The following is a 14,845-nucleotide window of genomic DNA, read 5'->3' as shown; positions in this document are numbered from 1 at the left end:
GACGTAGCCGTTGGTTTCTGTACTACGGTTTTACGCAAACGTGGTGTGTCTATAAATCTTTAACCCGGCACGACCCGGGCTACTGAACGCATAAAAGAACATGTAAAACGTTCACAAGATCATTATGAATTTTCCCAAGTTATAAAAGAGTTTGTGCCTTGTGCATTCAAATCAATTTAATAAACATTTTCAAATGTGTCAGTTGAATGTATTTACCAGTGTAAACTGACGTATTTTCCCCAAAAAGATTAAGTCCTGTTCTTCTCATTCTTGAGTTCTTAATCATATCCGAAAAAAGAGAGAATAATGGTGGTCATACAACATGAACATCCCTTGACCCTTGTAGATTTGAATCCAAAATATCCACGTGATGAATACGTATATGATGATGAGGAAGATTTGATTAGCAATCAAGCCTTTCAATGTCCATGTGATCGGTGCGATCTAAATATCACTTTTTTTCATAGGTATTACTATAAGTGTAATCAGTGTGATTACTCGCTCCACAAATTATGTTATGAGCTTCCCATAACGTTAGAACACACATCCCATCTTGCACACACTCTTTCCCTCTTTCAAAATGAGTCACAACAAGAGTGTCATGTTTGCAAATATTACATTTGGGATAACCAACTTTGTTACTATTGTTCTACATGTATGTTAAACATATGTTTAAATTGTGGTAAGAATAAGGCACACCACCATACTATTTATCACCCTAGTCATGAACACCCATTAATTCCCATAAATCGGGAGAATTCGATGATGTGTGATGCTTGTGGGAAGCATCATCAAGGGATTTTTTATCAATGTATCACCTGTTTTCTTTCTTTCATCTATGAGGACTGTATTTTTAGTCCAAAAAGGTTGCTAATTCAAGAAGGTACATGTGATAAATTCTTTCATACTCATCCACTCATCCTCACATACGGATTTCCGATAGCAGATCAACAAGCTAAATTTAATCCTAGATGTAGGGTATGCGACAAATCATTTTCTGGTTACGAGGATTTTTGGGTTTATAAATGCGAAAAGTGTAGATATTATGCTCATCATCATTGTGCATATTCAAGAAGTTCATATTTAAGAAGTAAGCCCTCGGAATCAGGTAAATCTAAATACTATTTTTTTGAACGGCAATAGCTAAACTTACTGTACACCAATAATCCTAAAATAATTCTCATTTTCAGCTTTGAACCTGAAACTTCCCTCTAAAAAGCAAGTGCCTTTATCAAATAGGCTAAACCCACGGAAAGGTAAATCTAATACTTAATAGTTACTATTATGATTGGTTAATTGCATGAAAATGTAAGATGCTACATCTTTTCTTCCACCAATTGTATACAACTAGCCTACTTGGTTGTGGTTATCGGTTTAGATATTATAACTATATAATTTTTAACTATGAGTGGTTAAAGAATTGGCTTGATGGCATTTGTATACACTAATAATTCGAAGTCTAAATTAACATACAGCACGTGGAAGACCTAAAAGGCTAAGAGGGTGAGTATGCATAAGTATGCTATGTTTTAATAATGAGAATGCTACATAAAGAATATTTCGTTTTCTAATGATAAAACTTATAAGTTGTAAGAAAAAATATAAATATAATAAAGTGGAGATATCGTTGCATACATAAAATAATGTACAACTATTAGGGTAGATGTTAAGTAAGTTCAATGCCGGTAACATCTTTCCCACTTCTTTTAATCGGTCTTGGCCTTGTGTTAGTTAAATCGTATAAGAAAACGTGTTTGTAGACTTATATGATTTAACTAGGTTATAGACTGTGTATTATACGAGGTTGCACAATAGAATCATATAATTATATAAATAGTAAAAAAAACTTCATAAACATTAACATTTAACAGTCTACACAAGAAAGTCGATTTTTTTTTTTTTTTCGCAAAAAAAGCTTATGTTAATTAGTACCACTGAAATAACATTATAGCCCCCATACTTTGAATGCTAAAAAATATGTTATACACAAATATATATATATATATATATATATATATATATATAGTGTGTGTGGGGTTCGGCTACAAAGTCCAGTTTTCCTACAAAGCATACAAAGTCATAAAAAACCACAATTTCAACCATAAAACACACTCAAAACCCACAAATAACAGCGTGAAGATCACAAAAACACAATATACGAACCCTAACATTCCATAAAAACTTCAAACACATCATCGTAGAACTATGAATATAAAACACAACATGATGATCATCATAAAACACCCTAATGTTAGTTATTCAAAAATCAAAGCCTTATTATCCAAAATACAACACAAAACCCACAAATATGTCATTCTAGTAATCTTTACTTTGTTATTTGTGAGGTTTGAGTGTGTTTTATGGCTGAAATTGTGGTGTTTTATAACTTTGTACACTTTATAGGAAAAATGGACTTTGTAGCCAACTCCCACCCTATATATATATATATATATATATATATATTATATGTGATTGAAATTATGTATTACATTAGGTATAATAATGTATATAAATAATATTAGTTTTTGTTATTGTGTATCTTTTAAATATATATTTTATTTTTGTTAATAATTGTTATGCAAATTTAATTAATAATTATCTATTATAAAATTATGATCTAAATTAACGATTTATATATAATGAATAAAATATTTTCATGGGCAATGGTTAATTACTATGTCACAGGTGAAAAATTAGTGGGTACATTTACATTTCGTGTATGAATCTACAAAGCGTTACATTAATTAATATATCTGACAATAGGTAATGGTTAATGCATATTAAGGGGCATTTTTCACCACATCATCATCATAATGCCCTTTTAAAAAAGGTGTAATGGTTAATACCCATTTCATTTATTACTTTCCATTATTTTTCTTCTCTTTGGGCATTATTATAGAAATGCCCCTCACTCTTCATGCCCCTATAATGTCTATGAATAATGGTGTAAGGGCATTATTAAAATCTTTCATGCCCTTATAAAGCCCCATTACATATGGTCTAATAGTTAGTGTTTGTGTGATGCAAATGTTTTGCATATATACAATTGCATGAAACGGGAAAAAGATGTTACATTTTGATGCAATTAATTACCTTTTTTATAAGTCTTTTTTTTTCTTTTAATTTGTTCTAATAATTTATAAAAGTCTTGTTTCTTTTAATTTATTCTAATAGTTATTTAATAATCATGTATTGTATATGCTATATATATCAGCTCCCCGTCCTATAACCATTGAAGAATTGGAAGATGATCATGATGTTCTTCGTCTTCCGCTCTCCGAACAAAACTACAACAAAGTCAGAGACTTCTTTTTCAAAGAAAGGAATTACGAGAGCAGCATAACTGATCATAATATTCATGAACATCCGCTAATTCTTGTGGAGGCACAATGCAATGACATTACAACTATGACTCAGAATGATGCATCGTGCAATGCATGTTTGATACCAATCGAGACGACCATGTCGTTTTACAAGTGCAAATTTAATGGCCAAGGATGCAACTTTCTTCTCCATGAGTGGTGCACCCGCTTGCCTCCTGAAATAAAAGGCCACAAATATTACACGGGCCAGAAATATCTCCAAGAACACACCCTTCTTCTCTCGCCAAAACCAGCGCGTGAGTTCATTGGGTTCATGTGTGACGTCTGCCGTAGACATAGCAATGGGTTTGCTTACTCGTGTGTTCAATGTAGTTACACAATGGATGTTTGGTGTGCATTCACACGTGCGAAAATCATACATAAATCTCATCCAAATCACCTACTTTCAAGAAATTATGGGTTTGCTAGTGAAGACGACTATTGTCGTATGTGTTTGTCCGGTTTCACGGCAGACGGTAATATTTCATTCGGTTGCGATGCTTGTGAGTTTCATCTACATGCTGGGTGTGCTATGTTATTACCAGAGACAATTAGGCACAGGTATGACAAGCACCCGCTGAGCCTAGCTTACTCCCCAATTGAAAACCATGAGGGTGATTATTTCTGTGAAGTTTGCGAGGAGGAATTTAATCCTAATGCTTCTTTCTATCATTGCCATGAATGTGTCCAGTCCATACATACAACTTGTGCTCCAATACTATTACCTCGAAGCAAACCATACCTTTATGGTGGCTTAAGTGTTCTTCGTGTACGTGAAAAGGAGAGAGGCATTTATAAACCTGAATATCACCCGCACCCTCTTTCATTTAGATTTCTCGCCGGGACAAGTGAAGGTTATTGCACCTGTGGTAGTAAAGTCATTAGTGATTTTATGTTTGACTGTTCAGAGTGTAAGTTTGTAAGCCATGAAACATGTTTAACATAACATTACTTGAGGGATTTATAAGAATTATCTATCTGTATTGCTTATAATAAATCATGTTTATATATATAGTTTATTATTATTGATAGTGTTTTAACATTTAGGGTAGGCGGTATGGTATCGGTGAGTGGTGCGGGGGAGTGGAGTCACCGATCGGTGACCACACCGTGGTGATGAAGACCTTCGGTGATTGCTATTTCGGTGAGGCAAATCGGTGTATAGTCACCGATGTGACTGAGTGCAAAGATTAATGAAATTTGACCGTTAAAAAAAACTATCCGTTAAAAACTAGCCGTTTTATAAAAAAAATACAATTTTTCCTTATAAAAAAATACCATTCAACATCATTTTTCACCATCCAACTCTATTTTCTAAAAAAATTCACTTCTTCTATTTTTCCAATGGATCACCGTTATTGTTAGTGCAGTAATGTCTATCGCCTCCGTCAATCTAGTTCGTAGCAGTTTCTGAAGAAATGTAGACTTTATATTGTAATAAGTAGGGAAAAGGCAAGATGGCAATATTATAATTAATGAGAAATCTCATTAAGCCCCTTGGCCTATAAATAGAACTCTTAGGGTTAGAGATTAGGACTTTTGCCATTTGGAGACTTGGAGAGCTAAAGGTTAGAGAGAGAAAGTCTAGAGAGAGAAAGTGCTCCAAGGTGATTCACGGTGCCTTGTAATCTTTTCATACGATCAATAGAATCACGTTTATAGTACGGTCGTGTGTTTGGTCACGTTCGTGTACAGATTCCGCACGTTACACGAGTCGGTTCGCAATCGTTATGGAGTCAAAACCAGTCCTACAAGTGGTATCAGAGCAAGAGCTCGATTGCACGGATCAAACACACAATTTCGCATGAACTTGTAGACATATTTCCTTGTTTAGTATCGTGTTGGGATCATGGTACATTGGGGCTTTATCGGTACACCTCCCAACACGTTGGTCTCAGACATTGCTCACTTTATGTGAACCCATTTCATTAACATCCAAGATGTTGACCACCAAGAGTTCTTCAGTGGTTAGTATTGCGCACTTAGTTGAACATCGAAGAATTGACATTTTACTAGAGGTAACAGCGGTCCGGTTTGATTGTCAAAAGCAAAAATGGCATGTACAATTGTTTAATATGCATTAAGATCATTTGTGAAATGCTTCATTTGTTGTGTTTAAATCGCTTTTCATTTCTTGGTTAAGAGACTAGCATCGTGTCCCTTGTGAGCGAAAATTACTGTGTACTATCGAGTTTTATGTCTTACTTGGGTTTCAAATGATGGGTATCTCAGTGGGAAAATTTTTAACCAAATAAACTCATAAACGAGTATATCAGATGTCTGTAGGAAACCCGAGAACCGGATGGACAATGAGTAGTGTATGCCCAACGGGTATCAGGCCAAGTAATAGACTCATGTTACAATCGGCATAAAGAACTGAAATACCTGTCTGTTGCCTCACTTTTACTTTTCCGACTCGTAAAGAAAAGGATCAGCATCATTTGATTTCTTTTCTTACATAATCTACTTTGCCTCACTTTTGGCTTTATCATTCCTACCGATAAAGAAAAGGATCAACATCATTTGATTTATTTTCTTATATAATCTACTTTGCCTCATTTTTCTCTTATCATCTTTCTTTTTTGTTTGTTTGTAAGTTTCTTTTTTTTTATCGCTTTGAAAAAATATATCCTCCTGTTCTTCTCATTCTTGAGTTCTTAATCATATCCGAAAAAAGAGAGAATAATGGTGGTCATACAACATGAACATCCCTTGACCCTTGTAGATTTGAATCCAAAATATCCACGTGATGAATACGTATATGATGATGAGGAAGATTTGATTAGCAATCAAGCCTTTCAATGTCCATGTGATCGGTGCGATCTAAATATCACTTTTTTTCATAGGTATTACTATAAGTGTAATCAGTGTGATTACTCGCTCCACAAATTATGTTATGAGCTTCCCATAACGTTAGAACACACATCCCATCTTGCACACACTCTTTCCCTCTTTCAAAATGAGTCACAACAAGAGTGTCATGTTTGTAAATATTACATTTGGGATAACCAACTTTGTTACTATTGTTCTACATGTATGTTAAACATATGTTTAAATTGTGGTAAGAATGAGGCACACCACCATACTATTTATCACCCTAGCCACCGACACCCATTAATTCCCATAAATAGGGAGATTTCGATAATGTGTGATGCTTGTGGGAAGCATCATCAAGGGCTTTTTTATCAATGTATCACATGTTTTCTTTCTTTCATCTATGAGGACTGTGTTTTTAGTCCGAAAAGGTTGCTAATTCAAGAAGGTACATCTGATGAATTCTTTCATACTCACCCACTCATCCTCACATACGGATTTCCGATGGCGGATCAACAAGCTAAATTTAATCCTAGATGTAGGGTATGCAACAAACCATTTTCTGGTTATGAGGATTTTTGGGTTTATAAATGCGAAAAGTGTAGATATTATGCTCATCATCATTGTGCATATTCAAGAAGTTCATATTTAAGAAGTAAGCCCTCGGAATCAGGTAAATCTAAATACTATTTTTTTGAACAGCAATAGCTAAACTTACTGTACAGCAATAATCCTAAAATACTTCTCATTTTCAGCTTTGAACCTGAAACTTCCCTCTAAAAAGCAAGTGACTTTATCAAATAGGGTAGACGCACGGAAAGGTAAATCTAATACTTACTAGTTACTATTATGATTAGTTAATTGCATGAAAATGTAAGATGCTACATCTTTTCTTCCACTAATTGTATACAACTAGCCTACTTGGTTGTGGTTATCGGTTTAGAGGGTGGGGTTCGGCTACAAAGTCCATTTTTCCTACAAAGTGTACAAAGTCATAAAACACCACAATTCCAGCCATAAAGCACACTCAAAATCCACAAATAACATAGTGAAGATCACTAAAACACAATATCCAAACCCTAATAGTCCTTAAAAACTTCAAACACACCATCGTGCAACTATGAATATAAAACACAACATGATAATCAACATAAAACACACTAATATTAGTCGTTCGATAATCAAAGCCTTATCATCCAAAACACAACACAAAACCCACGAATATGGTGTTTTAGTAATCTTAACTATGTTATTTGTGGGTTTTGAGTGTGTTTTATGGCTAAAATTGTAGTATTTTATGACTTTGTACACTTTGTAGAAAAAATGGACTTTGTAGCCAACTCCCACCCTCGGTTTAGATATTATAATTATATAATATAATTTTTAACTATGAGTGGTTAAAGAATTGGCTTGATGGCATTTGTATACACTAATAATTCAAAGTCTAAATTAACATACAGCACGTGGAAGACCTAAAAGGCTAAGAGGGTGAGTATGCATAAGTATGCTATGTTTTAATAATGAGAATGCTACATAAAGAATACTTCGTTTTCTAATGATAAAACTTATAAGTTGTAAGACAAAATATAAATATAATAAAATGAGATATCGTTACATACATAAAATAATGTACAACTATTAGGGTAGATGTTAAGTAAGTTCAATGCCGGTAACATCTTTCCCACTTCTTTTAATCGGCCTTGGCCTTGTGTTAGTTAAATCGTATAAGATAACGTGTTTGTAGACTTATATGATTTAACTAGGTTATAGACTGTGTATTATACGAGGTTGCACAATAGAATCATATAATTATATAAATAGTAAAAAAAAACTTCATAAAAACAATAAAACCACTGACATGTTTTTTATTAACATTTAACAGTCTACACAAGAAAGTCGTTTTTTTTCGCAAAAAAGCTTATGTTAATTAGTACCACTGAAATAACATTATAGCCCCCATACTTTGAATGCTAAAAAATATGTTATACACAAATATATATATATATATATATTATATGTGATTGAAATTACGTATTACATTAGGTATAATAATGTATATAAATAATATTAGTTTTTGTTATTGTGTATCTTTTAAATATATATTTTATTTTTGTTAATAATTGTTATGCAAATTTAATTAATACTTATCTATTATAAAATTATGATCTAAATTAACGATTTATATATAATGAATAAAATATTTTCATGGGCAATGGTTAATTACTATGTCACAGGTGAAAAATTAGTGGGTACATTTACATTTCGTGTATTAATCTACAAACCTGTGGAGGTTGTGTGGCTGAGATTAAAGCCTTTGGATTTCTTTGGTTTTCGAATAGGCATAAAGACTTTGTTAAGGATTGGAAAGGTTGATCTAGTGTAATGTTATTGTAATGTTTCTAGCGGCCTTCTTCTCTCCGCCTTGGAGAGTCGGAGGTTTTCGCGTGTGCTAATGAAATTCACCTTTCAAAATATATATATATATATATATATATATATATATATATATATAATAGTTAGTGTTTGTGTGATGCAAATGTTTTGCATATATACAATTGCATGAAACGGGAAATTTTGATGCAATTAATTACCTTTTTTATAAAAGTCTTTTTTTTTTCTTTTAATTTGTTCTAATAATTTATAAAAGTCTTGTTTCTTTTAATTTATTCTAATAGTTATTTAATAATCATGTATTGTATGTGCTATATATCAGCTCCCCGTCCTATAACCATTGAAGAATTGGAAGATGATCATGATGTTCTCCGTCTTCCGCTCTCCGAACAAAACTACAACAAAGTCAGAGACTTCTTTTTCAAAGAAAGGAATTACGAGAGCAGCATAACTGATGATAGTCATTATCAACATCCGCTAATTCGTGTGGAGGCACAATGCAATGACATTGCAACTATGAATGAGAATGATTCATTATGCAATGCATGTGTGATACCAATCCAAATGAAGATGACGTTTTACAAGTGCAAATTTAATGACCAAGGATGCAACTTTGTTCTCCATGAGTGGTGCATCCGCTTGCCTGCTAAATTAAAAGGCCACAAATATCACCAAGAACACACCCTTGGTCTTAATACATATTGCTATTCGTTTGATGAGGATGGGTTCAAGTGTGACGTCTGCGATAAATATAGCAATGGGTTTGCTTACTCGTGTGTTCAATGTAGTTACACAATTGATGTTTGGTGTGCATTCACACGTGCAAAAATCACACATAAATCTCATCCAAATCACCTACTTTCAAGAAATTATGGGTTTGCTAGTGAAGACGACTATTGTCGTATGTGTTTGTCCGGTTTCACAGCAGACGGTAATATTTCATTCGGTTGCGATGCTTGTGGGTTTCATCTACATGCTGGGTGTGCTTTGTTATTACCAGAGACAATTAGGCACAGGTACGACAAGCACCCGCTGAGCCTAGCTTACTCCCCAATTGAAAACCATGAGGGTGATTATTTCTGTGAAGTTTGCGAGGAGGAATTTAATCCTAATGCTTCTTTCTATCATTGCCATGAATGTGCCCAGTCCATACATACAACTTGTGCTCCGTTAATACCTCAAAGCAAACCATTCCTTAATGGCGGCTTAAGGGTTCTTCCTGGGCAAATAAAGACGATACGCATTTATGAACCTGAACATCACCCGCACCCTCTTTCATCTCGCAAGGGGACAAGAAGTGATGGTCACTGCACCGTGTGTGGTGAACCCTGTTATAGTTATGTCGTCATCTTAAAGTGTTCAGAGTGTAAGTTTGTAGCCCATGAAGACTGTTTGAGGTATCTATAAGAATTATCTATCTGTATGTATTGCTGATAATAAATCATGTTTATATATATATATATATATAGTGTTTTAACATTTATGATTCCTAATTCCTTTTATTGCATCAAACTGGTTGTTGTTGTTGTTTGTTGGTGGCGAAGTAAGCTTATTAGTCTGATGATCAGTTGGAATTTTTAATAAAGACGGAATTTAATTAAATAGAATCTAATTATTATATCTTCTTCATCATATTATAGTGTATCGTATTACATTCTTAACTTTTTCATAATTCATCGTGACGTGTCGTATGATATCGTATCATCCTTATACCGTATCGTGTCGTGTCGTATCGTGGTTATATTTTGTATTATTTTTTATGTTGACATATTCAGAACGTGTGATATTATACATTATACGTAACAAGGCAAACCAATCTAAACAATCAAAATAAGCAATCACAAATACAAAATAAACATCCGCTAATTCTTGTTGATGCACAATGCAATGACATTACAACAATGACCTGGAATGACGCACGATGCAATGCATGTTTGATACCAATCGAGAAGAACATGACGTTTTACAAGTGCAAATTTAATGGCCAAGGATGCAACTTTCTTTTCCATGAGTGGTGCACCAGCTTGCCTGCTGAATTAATAGGCCACAAATATCACGAAGCACACACCCTTCTTCTCTCGACAAAAGCAAGCAATGAGTTCTTTGTGTTCAAGTGTAGTGTCTGCAGATATAATTACGGACAGAGTATCCACACATCCCCCTAAAAGTATCTACACATCCCACCCCCTAAAAGTATCTACACATCCCCCAAACCCTATACGCCACTCATTGCCCAATACGCCTCAAAATGACCCCCCCCCCCCCATACGCCCCTCATAGCTCTATACGTTTGAAAATGGTCCCTACCATCTAATTAATGTCAATCATTGGGTGTCAGCCAATGATTACCCAATGATTGAGATGTACATATGGAACTTTATTTTAGTTGATGGGAGTTTTTTTATGGGAAGTTGTTAAATGATTTATAAGAAAATTAATAAATTTTTTTTATAAAATGTTGTTATAAAAAATTATGTTAGTAAACATCATATTTTAATAGTAAAAAAATGTGCATATGTTTTTTATTAAGTATTATTATTATTATTATTAAAAACTTCATAACATTATGAAATGAATTTTGTATATTATAAAATGTCAAATTTTTATAAATATTATTAAATGTCAATTTTTTTATAAAACGGACTTTATATATTATAATAAAGTTTTTTATTATGAATTTATGTCTTTAATTGTCAAATTTTTTAAATGTTAAATTTGTTGTAAAACAACGGGCTATTAGCAACATGAGAACAAGACTATAGAGATCAAGTATAAAAAGAGAATATGGAGAATATGAATTCTTATTCATTGAGTTGTGTATTACCAATTACATGAAACCTCTATTTATAGAGGCTTAACATTAATACAAAGGTAATAAATATATGGAGGTTACATATGTGGATAGTCACCACATTATGATGCATTCATTCACCACATTATGATGCATTCATAACATTCCCCCTTGACTATCCACATGTTGAAATATAATAGTCTACTGTTCTTTTAATACGTTAGGTGTTGCTGCCTCGTTAAAAACCTTGCTAGGAAAACCCAGTGGGATAAAACCATAGCTAAGGAAAAAAATGCAGCGCGTATTTCCCCCTGATACTTTTGGATCAGGTGTGTTGCCTCATTAAAAACCTTACTAATAAAATCCATTGGGATAAAACTTAGTTAAGGGAAAAAGAGTGCAACTTGAATAAATCTCCCCCTCATTATAATATGTATCCTTTAAGTAAATTGTGTCCATCATCCTCGAAAGTTGCTCAAAACTTTTGTAGAATGATTTGTCGTTTGATGCCTTGAAGTGCAATCCTTTATGTTGAGTAATATTGTAAAATCTTCTTGTGAGACTTTTAATGCTTCCTCTTGCTTACAAATACCATAAGATCCTAGACTATTTGTATTACATTCTTTATATCTAAGACTAACTGAACTAGCTTTCATGGGTTAATAAAATATAGACACATATCATTCTTACCTTTAGGGTATCGACATATCTGCTTTACCATTCAAATGTCTCCTCATTCGACATGTGCTATATCATGTTGATAAATTCAAATAAAAATATATATTATCATGCATAGCTAGAAAGTTAAGTTAATGCATAATTGCACTTTTAGCCGTGGTACTTTTTGACTAAGTAGTTCAACATCCCTTTCTTGGGGTTGATAAGAATATTTTTTCTATGTCAAGCGATCAGACAATCGTTCATGTACTCAACGAATGAGCTTTTTCTATATAACATCTTCTCGGTGTAGTCAGATTGATGAGCAAAAATAGTACATATATACTCGAACTACAGGTCGAGAATAACTATACTTTGTAAAGGTCATTCAAAATTTTCCTCTTTAGTTTGAGAGTTCCCTCTCGATGATGTTTACATTATCACTGTAAGAGTGAAATCTTGTTTAAATAGATGTAGCTCATTTTATCAAAATTATACCTCTCTTTTCAGAGTATAGTCGATTGTACCACATGCGAGTAGTTTCCTTTAAGATTCATATATATAACACCTATGGGGTTATTATTTCATAATGCTTTGAGCATTTTTAATCCTTCAGGGGGTTTTCATACAGATGTCATTTGCAATTATCTCATACATGTATATGGTGATGACATCCATAAGTTATTTTATCTGAGGTCATTCTGATATTGCGAGGCCGCTTAAACATCTAAAGATTATCGCATCTACTACAGGGGTATACGTTTCCTCGTAATCAACTTCTGGGATTTGGGAAAAATCTTTATGTTAAATCGCGTGCCTTACACCGCAAAAACTCATTATTTACGTTTCCTTTTATTTAAAGACACCCATTTATAACCTACTGGTTTGACGTCTATGGGTGTTCGAACTGCTGGTTCGAAAACGTTTAGTTTATCGAGCGAATTTAATTGGCATTTAAGTCATCTAGCCATTTTGGCTATTTATGTGCGTACACTCTTGAACAGTTTCCATATACGTAATCTTTTTCATCGATTACATCTATTGCTATAGCATATTCAAATATATCATTTTACACGTGTTTCATTACGGTTCCATATTGTACTTATTTTGTACATAATTCATCGTGATCTCATATTTGTTTGGTACTAGAGTTTCTTTTAGAACTCCATTAGCCTCTTTTGGGGTTTTGACAACAACCTTCTTTAAGGTTTAGTATGCAAACACTTCTGGGGTTTTTTATGCAACCACTTATGGTGTTTTATGTGCCACCTCTTTTGGGGTTACACCAACTGCGTTACTCTGCTCTTTTTGTGTTTGTGGGTTTTATCTTTTTGAAACCGATTTATCTCTCACAATTTATTAATATGATAATCATTTTGTGAGTACTTCCATTCGAGCAGATAAGTTTAAGCTGGTATATGTGACTTTGTCACCTTATTTGTGTTAGTGAATGCATCTTGTATTTCATTTCATTATTTGCAAATACACACTCTTTCTTTTGGACTTCAGATTTCCATTGACCACTTCAGGGGTCGATATATAATATGATGCATTTTTTTATGTTACCAGTCTTTCATTTTCTTGTCTCCCCCTAAGACTAGGAATACGATGTACATATCCCATTTTATATGTTATGGTGGTGCTATTGGTACATAGGCTGCGCAACAAAATATATAAAAAAATGGAACTTGGTTCTCTTCAGGAGACCAGTTGTACTGGGGAGTATTTGTGATAAGCAGTTGGTTTTGAATTGATATAATCAATCGACGAATTCCGTCTCGACTACGTATGCCTCTCACTATATTTCACATTGTGCCCAACAATGGTCCCTACAATTGGGTTGTCAAAGAACAGTGTTAAAACATGTAAAAAAAACAACGTTCCATAGTGTTGGGCATATGCTACATACGGGTAGCTAAAACTCACATGTAACCATGTATGAATGCCACAATCCACACAACTGTACATTTCAATGGTCCCATATAAGAGGGATTGTTTGTAGGAGTTTATTGTTTGGAAGGGCATAAAAATTTATTTGCCACAAAAAAAACTAACTAGACATATGATAAGGCATTTTGGGAGCAATGTTTTTAGATTACTTAGAGGTGCTAAGGTGTCGGTTAGCATGTTTGATTGTTTAGCATATCATGATGCTATCTTGATGACCTATTTGGTCATGCCATGTGGTGAACGTATAAATATTCTAGTAACTTCTGGTTACTCACCATATTTGATTTAATGGAATATTGTGGAAAATTAGTATCATTTCTAGTAACTTCTAATATAGTCTTCTAGCCATATTTGATATACTCTCATACAACATTTATGGTGGCATCATTACAATTTTCTTAGTTATGTATATGATCATAACCTTTGAATTGATCATCATCACATTCATATTAGGGAATGGAGTAGGACCAAAACAAGCTTCATAGCTTTTCATTATTTACTCACTCACATGAGTATAAAATCATTTCATTTTTTTTCATAACTCTTATAATGATTTTGCTACTTTAGGAGCATATGTCTCAAGTGTGACAAATGAAAAGAATTTAATCGATTTTTCTTGTAAATAATGTTCTCATTGCTTACCATCAATTGAGAAGTAGTTGAGTCGTATAAAATTTATCAATCTTATATCTTACGACCTTTAGATCGATCATTGTATAGTCATCACATTATTAAAAAGGTTGATCACACTATTAACATGAGTATCATAACAATTTCTTTATTACCATGATCGTGAACTTTACAATGACCACTATATCATTACATTCACTTCAAGGAATGGATTATAATTGGACAACTTTCATGGTGTCATAATTACAAT

The 14,845-nt window shown here is 33.4% G+C and overlaps 2 protein-coding genes across 2 annotated transcripts; both read left to right on the top strand.

Moving 5' to 3' along the window:
- Positions 1–3,198: 3,198 nt before the first annotated feature.
- Positions 3,199–4,556, top strand: LOC110894057. Its single transcript, XM_022141223.2, has 2 exons — positions 3,199–4,281; positions 4,410–4,556. The coding sequence occupies exons 1-2, from the start codon at positions 3,199–3,201 to the stop codon at positions 4,554–4,556; spliced, it is 1,230 nt and encodes a 409-aa protein (XP_021996915.2).
- A 1,389-nt stretch (positions 4,557–5,945) lies between these two features.
- Positions 5,946–10,046, top strand: LOC110894056. Its single transcript, XM_022141222.2, has 3 exons — positions 5,946–6,849; positions 6,932–6,997; positions 8,890–10,046. Exons 1-3 carry the CDS (start codon positions 6,048–6,050, stop codon positions 9,972–9,974), a joined length of 1,953 nt encoding a protein of 650 aa, XP_021996914.1. The 5' UTR covers positions 5,946–6,047; the 3' UTR covers positions 9,975–10,046.
- The last annotated feature ends 4,799 nt before the right edge of the window (positions 10,047–14,845 follow it).

Source organism: Helianthus annuus, chromosome 12, assembly GCF_002127325.2.
Source record: "Helianthus annuus cultivar XRQ/B chromosome 12, HanXRQr2.0-SUNRISE, whole genome shotgun sequence".
NCBI lineage: Eukaryota > Viridiplantae > Streptophyta > Magnoliopsida > Asterales > Asteraceae > Helianthus > Helianthus annuus.
Note: the sequence above shows the minus strand (reverse complement) of the source record. Positions and strands in the feature narration are given on the sequence as shown.